A 10710-nucleotide genomic window follows, 5' to 3' on the forward strand; every position below is an offset into this window, starting at 1 on the left:
TTAAAATTAAGGCTGAATTACTGATGTCACATGAACTATTTTAACAATGTCCTTACTACCTTTCTTGAACGTTTCAGTTGCATTGCTGTCTATGCAGAGTCAGAAAGCTCTTGGATTTCATCAAAATATCTTCATTTGTGTTATGAGGATGAACAAAGGTCTTACGGGTCTGAAACAACATATGGATGAGTAATGACAGAATTTTTATTTTTGGGTCATCTATCTCTTTAAGTGTTATTTCATGTGATTGAGACAGATGAGGAAAGAATAAAACTTATTAGTGTTTAATAGTCCGATTGTGAAACCTGAAGAAGATTCATGTGAGTTTATTATTTAATAACTAGTTTTAGTAAAACTTACTCAATTCAGTTAGATTTTCAAAACACAAAGTGTTTAAGTCTACATTAATATTGTGGTAATAAAACTATTTCCAACATGGAACCCCTGAACACAGCTAAATCATGTTAAACTATTCGTAGTTTTGGATGCAGCAGATCATTATTTTTGTTGCATAATGCATACTTATGCACTAATGCATTTTATGTATTATGTATTAATTTATGTATAGGCCTTTTTTGTCCATTTTTTCTTGAATAGCTTATTTGATTTTTATTTGTATTTTCCTGTTACTAAATGTCATATCTAATGTCAGATATCCCCTTAACAAGGAAATTCAGTCATCCTGGCATTCTATTTTCCAGCGCCGCACTGCCATTATGCCTAGGAAGCAAAACTACATATAAAAGATGACTTTGACCTGCTAACCTTTATCATTCATTTAGACCCTTGTTTTGTCTTTGGGGACATGGTACTGTGTGCACTGAGTCCCTGTTTATTCACGAGCTGTCAATCAAACGGCTTCATGCGGAACCTAGACCTAAGGAGCCGCAACATGCCTGCGGAATTACCCACGGCATTCCATCTGTCATACATATGCTAAAAAACACACATAGAGACAACAGCATGATCAATGCATTGAAATATTATTCAAACATGCTACATGTGCTCTGTTCTCTGGACTTTTTCAATGGAATAAGTAAACAACAAGCCTGTCGACATCTATAAGATTCAGTTTTCGTATAGTTTATTTTGCTGTGTAAATGCACAAAAGAATTGACTCAAAAATCTGATATGGCTTTCAAGGACATTGTGGCATCCACTGTTGTTAGTGAATGCTGTTTCATCCTCGAGTAGTTTGAAAAAGAATGTTCATTAAACATGAAAGAGCTCTCAGAAGCTCAGCTAATGCACAGCACTGGAACACTGAACACAAACAGACTGCGCCACAGATTTACAGACCTGCTGTGAAATGCAGCATCTTCCAAAGAATCAACCAATTCAGCATCAGATCTCTCGGTATTAAGGTTAGAATTTACGGACATGGAACATACAATGAAAAAAGCGAAAGACAAAATTGCTAATAATATGTAAAAATTAAGTCGTCGTATATTACCAGTGCATGTGATCTGATGCAGTTCATTTTTTTGGAAGATGCTGCATTTCACAGCAGGTCTGTGAATCTGTGATGCAGTCTGTTTGTGTTTAGTGTTCCAGTGCTGTATGGGGTTATTAGAATCAACTACATTTAAAACTGACACTAAAACCATAAAATAATTTTTGATGTATATATATGACCCTGAACCACAAAGCCAGTCATAAGTAGTATGGGTATATTTGTAGTAATAGCCAAAAATACATTGTATAGACATCGACTTTTCTTTTATGCCAAAAATAAAAATTATAGACAGAACAAAATTACTAAAACTTTACCTAAATTTAAAATGAAAACAGAAAATATAAAAATCTAAATATAAAAAATATAGTCTCTTAATGATTAAATATTAATAATCTCTTAATGAGCTACTATTTTATTATAATTATTGTTGTTGTTATAAATTATTGTTATAATACTAATATTTAAATATACTGTAAAATTAAAAATATGTGTACATACACTGCCATTCAAAAGTTTGGGTTCAGGTCAGATTTTGTTTTTTAAGAATTCTCTTATGTTTATCAAGGCTTTAAAGCTGCTTAATTTTTTTTTTTAACCTGTGATTCATGTTTCAGGATTCTTTGATAAATTAAAAATTAAAAAGAACGGTGTTTATTCCAAATCGAAATCTTTTCTAACAATATAAGTCTTTGTTATCAGTTCATATCAATTTAACACAACCTTGGTGAATAAAAGTATTATTTGTATTAATAAATAATAATAATAATATTAATAATAATAACAAATTTATATAATATATATATATATATATATATATATATATATATATAATTAGTTATTTATTATATAATCTTATATATTATATAAAATTATATAATAAACTTTTAAATGGTAATTTATGTTGTTACAAAAGTTTTCTATTATCTACTATAATAATCTTGTTTTGTTTTATTTTTAACTATTTGTTCTGTCTGTCTATATATTATGAATATATTTTATAATTATTTAGAAATCATTTTTTTATTTTCTAGCAATCTATTTTTTTTTTTGCTAAATATTATGTTTTAAATGTCACTCCACTTGTTTATTTTTCTTAAATTGCCTTAAACTCCAGACAAGTCCATTAGTCTTTAGATGATGCATCTTTTATTCTAAAACAGACACACTCTCTTACAACAGATAAACTCAGAAGTCAAAGCAATGAAAACTCAGTCTACTCTCATAAAGAGAGATGCCTTGAAATTGCTATTGATCGTTTCCTGTGAGGCAGTGAGAACGCTGGAATTTAACCCAACAAATGTCTGATCTGCTGCAGTCACTGTTCGAGAAATAAACGTTTCTGTTCAAATTCACTCCACAACAGCACAAAAATCAGTCCACATCTCACGGATAGATCTGAAGACATTAGACCGGCCTGTTACGTATCATGGAGTGAAATGAGGCCCTTAGGGGACGAAACCACAGGGTTTTACTGAAAACTAATTCTGTTTCTAATACTTCCAAAAGTAGTGGATAGTAATCATCTTCCCTCAAAAGATCCAAGATCTTGGAAGATTACTTCAAAGAACAACGCATGAATTAAACACACATCAAGATCAAACCAAAAAGAAGGCATAAGCCTGTAGGTAAAAAAAAAAAAATAAATCTGTCTGGTCCAGGGTAGGCGTCTCTGAATCCGCTGTTTTTTATTTTTATTTTTTTATGGCTTTCAGTGCAAGAGATCTTCTGAGATAGATTGGCTGGCCTTTAATATCAGCAGCAATGTGTCCCGAAACTCCCTCCAGTCGCTTTAATTCTGTTTGTCATCTTTTTGTAGGCTTGTGGGAAATAGGCCCACTTCTCGGAGAAAAATAAAGAAAAGGGCAGTACTAGTGATAGACACAGACTGAAGTACTCAAAACATATCAGGAAATGTGGTGTATGTTTTTAGGGACAGATGAAAAACACTCTAAATGGTCTCAAATGGAACAGAAAGGAATATGAGGGAAATATTAGATTGTAGTGTAGAGCCAAGGTCTCACGGCTCTGTCTATGGGCCATTCCACACAATTGATCCAAAATCAGAGTTGAAAACGTTTTGGAAAAAATGTGTCGTTTTCCAAAAAATGTATTAAATTATGTATGCAAATTGTATAATATCAAAGGTACACATTTCTAGTAATTTTGCAGTTAATTCTCATATTGTATTTTCAGAAAGTTTGGAATATTTGTCCTCTCCCCAAATTGGTCACTACTGAAACACAGTAATATATAATTTAATAAAAAGGGTTCTATTGACCTATTAAGATTTTGCATACATCTACATCAGTGGTTCCCAACCACGTTCCTGGAGGCCCCCCAACACTGCACATTTTGCATTCTCTCCTTTGTCTGACATATCCATTTCAGGTCTTTGAGTCTCTAATAATGAGCAGATCATCTAAACCAGGTGTGTTTGATTAAGGAGACATGGAAAACATGGGCTGTATCTGAAATCGCCCAGTATCCCTGGTGAAAAAAATAGCTAAAACCAGCCTAGGCTGGTTGGCTGGTTTTAGCTGGTCAGCAGGCTGGTTTTAGAGGGGTTTTGGCCACTTTTGTCTTAGCTAGTCAGGCTGGGCATACCCTCAAATAGGGCAAATAGGGCACTATTTGAGGGGACAGCCATGTTTAGTGGTGTTCAAAACCATAGTGGACGTTCTCGAGTGCACTCATTCAATCCCACAATGCACCGCAAAAACGAGAGTACAACCGATGTACACTCAACTGCTAGATATAACCCATAATGCACTGTGAGAGTCGCGCACCGATTGAATTCCCGCGTCTCACCAGATGGTGTCACTACTCGATCCATACCTTTACATGATTTGCACCGCGCATGTGCAGAAACGCAGGTTTTGCTTTACAAATTTAATAATAAATGTAATAAAAACTTTAAAACATGTGTTCATGACTGTGTTATCGATTTTTACATTTACTTAATTTTTTTATTTTTTACTTCCTGTCTGAAGTACGATGAAACAATTTACGGCAGTTTATAAAATATAAAATAATATATCAAAATAATATATAATAATGTTGTTATAAAACTAACAATGTAATGTGTTTGTGACACTACCTGACCTGTAATAATTGAAATAATTATTTGCCCGGCGATTCCAAAGACTTTATATAGAAAAAATTCTGAACAGTGGTACACATGTAAAAACTAAATGTTATGGAATAACTCCCTAAAAAGTGTGCTTAATTGCAGAAAAATTTGTTCAGTAATGACGTTCCTTAAAGTTACTAACAGATTTTAAGACTTTTGAGAACATTTACCTTAAAATGATGGGACCTATCTACTCACACCTTGTAGCTAAGAGAGAGAGTGAAACATTGTGAAAATTGAGTGAAATATTTCCTGATCATAAATATAGGCGTGTAGTTAAAATCAGTCTCAGCAAATGAAATAAATAAAATACACTGTTTCGGTAGTGACATGAAAAATACGGGACACATTTTTTTTACATAAAGTTTTAGAATTTACAAAGAAAATATAAGATAAATATTGTTTTTGAACTTCACTTTTTAAAAGAATCAGAAAGATATAAGAACAATAATGGGAAAAAATGCAAAAATTATTTCAATTTAATTTTATTAAGTTGAAATTTAGAGGCTAGGGTTTCGGGACACCCACCTCCCAATTAAAAGTAACTAATAAATAATGATTTTGAAGCATCTTAGTAAACATCTCAGATTTCAATACCTAAATGCTTGTTAAATGTGCTTTTTGGTTGTGGGAAACCACATTGCACTAATTCTGTGATAAAAATGGCTTGTTCAATTTGTGGTAATGCATTTTCTATTTTAACAGGAAGTTAGAATGTAACAAGAGTTTTTAATACCCAGTAGATAATAACAAATGCTCTCCTTTTCTGTTAAATATTAATAAACTCTCTCATTATAATATTACAGAACAGCTAATGGTACTGAATTTATTGTCATTGCCACTCACACCAAAGGCTAATTCAATTACTAAAGCCTCTGTGAAACTGTTATTTAACCCAGTCACAGTATAGACCTCACATGCTAAAATGAAGTTTATGGCAGACTGCTTTACCCTTTGTCGCAAAGTGAAGTTGAGATGCTAAGTATGGAGCATTGCCCTCTCAGGCGGAGATGTTCTTTATGTCCCATACACCATGAACTAATCTGTTTGAGTGGAGGACTGTTATTTTCTCTGTCAGGTGGAATCTATCCTGAGAAATCGGGATGAATTTGTGCTACATGGCAAATAGAGCTGCGGAAACCGAGCTTTCGCCTATGAAGGTTCAAAAGAGTAGCAACAAATTATCTCCACACTGTGATTTCCTGAACATGCCAATTAAAGCATTGCTGGGTTTAGTTGAGCCAGTGGTTAGCACAGCACGACCAAACTTAAAATACTAAATTAATGAACACGAAAGGCCATGATTTGTCTTTGGTGGCACTTCAAAGAAGTTAGAATTAAAAAATAAATAAATTAAAAAAAACAGCAGATGGCATCAGAAGGAGAAACCAGGGCTAGTTGTCACTCACTGGATATATCTCTGAGTGGGTTTTTTTTTAAGTTAGTTTCTGTACAGACAAACTAAGACAAACTAAGTCTAATGAGCTACAAATGTATTTTCACAGTTTTTACCCAAGTAAAAGATAACATTTATTGAACACAATAATGTTAACTAAAGGCAGTAACAAAAAAAGTTGTAATAAGTCACAGTGGGAACCTGCGTGTAAATGATGTATTATAGGCTTTTCAATTAAAAAAAAAAAAAAAAATTCCCAAAATGCTGTTTGTTGGTATTTTTTAAACTTGAACAAAATATACATATAAAAAATTATATAATGATACTGTTGGGTTTTTTTTTTGTTTTGTTTTGTTTTGTTTAGAATTTCTAGATTGAAAAAATAATTATTGTAATGTAAAACCATTTTAAACCTCAGTAACCAAATTTATGGAGACAAAGCCTGTGTGACAACTAGCCCCAGTCATATGTATCATGGCTACTTTTTGTAGTATGATCGTTGTGATCCTGCTTGACTCATATTAAAGAATAATTACCTTTTGTGACTTGTTAAAACTAAATTAAAAAATATTTATTCACACCCCAAGTACATGGAGGACCAAACCAGCAGAATTATTTTTTATATTTATTTATTTTATTATTATTATTATTTAAATCCACACAACTAATGCAGCCCAAGATTGATACGTTTAAAAAAACAGAAAATAATTACATTTTATATTGACTGTATTTTCAGTTCTAAAATAATGGGTTATTGACATTACGTGTTCTTGGAAACCCCATAATAATGGTTGGATTTAGTTTCATTTATGTGTACAATAAGCATCCGATTCTTTAGTGTAAGTAAACACCACTACAGAGAGTGAGGCAGTAAAGGATATTGGTTTCAATTGATCGGATCAATGGTTCTAGACTAAGCCGGTGTGGAACAACCCTGTAAATCAGAATTGTTGTGTCTGGAACTTAGAAACATAATCTGTGAAATCGTAAGTGCATGTTAGTGAGAAGGCACCAGAAAGCCTTCGACTGATCGATACAGCTGCTCACTGCACTGTAGCACAATGACAGCATGCCAATGTTTTGCTCATACAGCAGATGTTTGAGAGATGGATGGTTATTTTCAATCACCTTTTTACTGGAATCAACAGCAGAGTGTTTTGGGACCCGCACAAATTTGATTGGATGGCCTGATTTTGAGCAGACGCTGGGCATGAACAAAGATACGGCTGCTCGGTCGGAGTGGAAATTAAATCTCAAAGTTTTGGAGCAAGAGATTGATTTTCAACTTCTGTGTGTGCTTTTACTCAGAGCTGTATAATATCAAAGCAATAAAACGGCAAATTTCTTTTTTTTTTTTTTCATGCAGAATAAGTTATGTAACATCCAGACCGTATAATTACCATAATTACTCAAACCTAAGAAGAAAGTAATATTAATTTTGCATTTAAACCCAGCAAGTAATTTATGTTCTCATCAGGATATCAGCCATTAAAATGTATTCATGCAGACACAGTTGGTCAATGATTATTCTTAAAACGTGAATCACTTCAAACTGAACTTACGATATTATACTTCAATGGCTAATATAAACCATTATAACCCATGATGTACAGACATTGTTTCAGTAACAGTTGCATACAAAGACAAATTATGATCTGTGACTTAAAGGGACATCAAATGCCCCATTTCCACAAGTTGGTATGGTTCTTTAGGGTCTTCATAAAATGTAACATACTAAAACTGTTCAATGGTCATATGAAACACCCTTTTTTGCCTCTTTTCACAACAGCCTGTTTGTGTTTGTCTCTTAAAATGATAATGAATGAGCTACTGCTCTCCCCACCCTTCTCTTCCATAGAGACAGAGCAACACACGCCGTAATCTGAAAACCATGCCCACCGGAGGTGGGAAACAAACCTATGCTCTCCATTGACTTTGTATTACAGGAAGCTGCCTCCTTGTCATTTCTGACTTATAACAAAAATCAGCAGGGGTGCCACTAAGGGGGGGGGTAAGTTAGGATGATTCTAAGGGCCCATGCCCTTTAGGGGCCCCCAGAGATCTGCTTTGGTGTGGTAGGGGGGGCCCAAAGTCATATTTTGTCATAAGGCCCAAAATTGCGAGCGAACATACGTCCAGAAGACAACTGCAATTGTTTTACGAACATTTAGCAACACTGTACCAAGTAGTGCAAAAAGACAAACTACATGCACATTTAAAATACTTAAACTTTGAGCATGCCTAAATCATAAAAACTGAGGGTTGTTCACGATAACATGAGATGTGCAAATCAAACACCATTTTTGTGCAGATGGCAGAATCGAATTGAACTGGCCTGGCGTCTTTCTTCAAAAGATGATCCACACACACGTCTCATCACAGGGAAACGAAAACTGACAAAGAAGGGCACAAACCATGTCTCTGAAACAGCAAGCCAGCTAACATAAACAAGTGACACTTTCCAATGCATAAATACTGTGATAGCTCACGCAAAGCATGGTGCAGAGATTGGATTAGACGAGTCCTTTGTCATGTATAACATTACACTGCTCATTAATAATGCTTAAAAGGGGCAGTCAAGCCAATGTAGAGTGGTACTATACAAGCCAAGCAGCCAATGAGCACAAAACAAATTAGGGTCTTGTGACCCTTTAAAACCTCAAGTACTAAGAGTGCCAGTTTACCCATAAGGACAACACATTTAAGTCAAAAAAAAAAAAAAAAAAAAAAAAAAAAAAAAAACCAGAAGCAAGAATAGGTTTCTTAAAAAGTTTATTGAAAACCAGTTGAAGTTTTGCGACGCTCTTGAACCATTAGGGGACCAAGTGAGGCCTTGCCTTCCCACTGAACATCTAGAAAAGCAAACACCTAGGTCAAATACAGCACTTAAAGCAACTTTGAAAGCAGCTACCTACCACTGAAAGCAGCAGTTCCACTATCAGGACCACATGTTGAGTCACAACAACCGCAAACCTGGTGGTTTCCATCAGCTGCAAACCATCTGCAATGAGACACAAGTTAGACACTGCACCTTAAACTAAAAGGTCTTAAATGCATAAACATACCCATTGGCAAAGGAACATGACTTGTGTCCAGCATCACTTGGTACAGCAGCAGCAATAGTGGCCTTCAAGAGACAGGTTATATAGATCTGCAAGAGACACAATTAGGTCAAACCCAAAGCAGCAGGAAAAACTCAATTAACTCTTGATGCTCGTAGTACATACAGAATGACTATTTCCCCCCTGGAACATGAATGCCTCCAGCTGGAACTGGACCTTGTCATACTGGGTTTGAGGCATGAACCGGGAGCTGGAAGACGTAGCCTTGGCATCCACAAAGCACCTTAAAACAACATCAACCTCAGCTACAAAGATTGACTCAAGGAGGTCAACTACAGAACCAAGCATTGAGACCTTACCCATCATTGTCGGGTGATGACAGCAGTTACAATGAGCAACTCAATACCAAGAGTTCAACTTACCCATGATTATCAATGAAAGCATATCTCGGAAGGGAGTTCACATCAGGTACTTGGGTAGCCACACAGCTGTCCACAAACACACGCAGAGGCACATGATTGTACACCTTCACAGACGCCTCAATATTGAAGACATGACCCAAGAAGTAATAGTTTGAAGGCCTCTCATAGGACCAGTCGTCTGCAAGAACAACAGAGTTCAGGCAAAGCCACATGCACAAGGCCAAAGGTCCAAAGAAACTGCACCTACCCAACATGATCTTCAAGGAGAAGAGCAAGACATCTTCACCAACCTCTTTTGAGGCATAAGGAACCCAAGTTGGAACCAAGGCATCGCTGCTTACATTATGAAGCCTGCAGTTCAAGACACAATTAATTGATCTTACAGTTGCAACAAGGCAAGAGGCAACAGTCACTTAAAGGGTCACTTACCTTTGATAGTGGCATTGAACGCCAACAATCACGCCATCGGCACGGGTAATTGGAGTGCCAGCAAGTGCCTCGGGAGCGTAGGTAAGAGAGAACGTGTAGACAAGCTCATCCTCAGTTACCTGTAAGAGAAGGAAGTTGTTACCAAGAGCATTCAACTCAGCCATGCTCTTGAGGTTATGCCACAGAATACTCATTTTGGGTTCCAAGGAACCTTTCAGTGAACAGTTCTTAAAGAACCAAGCTCAGAGTGAAGAAATCTACACTTAAGGGTTTAATGGACATTCAGAGTCACAAGTTCTTACCATCAGCACACTGTTGCAGTTCTGTAGTTCATACTCAAAGAAGAAGAGCACCCTAGATCCTGGAACCTGACCGACAACAGAACACCCTCCCAAAGACAAACCAGATGGCTGGATGAGGTGACCATTGCTAAACAAGTCCTGCTGTACCTCCACATAAACACTACTCTCACTGCATTGAACAGCTACGCTACTGGGAGTCACGGGTTGCCTGATCTGGAAATCCACTGCCAACTCACTCTGAACCTCTGGAACAACTGGAAACCTCCAATCCAGAGGCTTGACTGGACCCTGCATCAGCTGCTTCTCCTGAACTCCAAAAGGACTCTGCAAGGCAGAGGTCATTCCCATAGGGTTCCAGAGTCCTCGAGGAGAAACAGCAGGACCTCCGGAAGCCAGATGTGATTCTGAGCTCATGCTCCTTGGACTTTGACGGTACTTCAAACTTCCCTGTGCATTGCTCAGATCAAATACAACAATCACAGCCAGCACTAACACACCTTGCAGAAATGCCAT

At 36.1% G+C, this 10710-nt stretch overlaps 1 protein-coding gene across 1 annotated transcript; it reads right to left on the minus strand.

The window, feature by feature from the left end:
* Positions 1 to 8754: 8754 nt before the first annotated feature.
* On the minus strand, positions 8755 to 10710 carry LOC141288781 (zona pellucida sperm-binding protein 3-like). The gene is made up of 8 exons (XM_073820951.1): positions 10198 to 10710; positions 9896 to 10014; positions 9714 to 9817; positions 9467 to 9644; positions 9210 to 9327; positions 9048 to 9133; positions 8898 to 8983; positions 8755 to 8834 (listed from the first exon to the last, which is right to left on the minus strand). Exons 1-8 carry the CDS (start codon positions 10708 to 10710, stop codon positions 8755 to 8757), a joined length of 1284 nt encoding a protein of 427 aa, XP_073677052.1.

Source organism: Garra rufa, chromosome 16, assembly GCF_049309525.1.
Source record: "Garra rufa chromosome 16, GarRuf1.0, whole genome shotgun sequence".
Lineage (NCBI taxonomy): Eukaryota > Metazoa > Chordata > Actinopteri > Cypriniformes > Cyprinidae > Garra > Garra rufa.

Excerpts from the sequence above, each read along its gene's own strand:
- LOC141288781 (XM_073820951.1), bottom strand. The coding sequence starts at position 10,710 with ATGGCATTTCTGCAAGGTGTGTTAGTGCTGGCTGTGATTGTTGTATTT. Across the intron at positions 9,645-9,713 it reads CTCCTTGAAGATCATGTTGG|ACGACTGGTCCTATGAGAGG; the intron begins GTAGGTGCAGTT and ends TTGTTCTTGCAG. Across the intron at positions 8,984-9,047 it reads TCATGTTCCTTTGCCAATGG|ATGGTTTGCAGCTGATGGAA; the intron begins GTATGTTTATGC and ends GTCTCATTGCAG.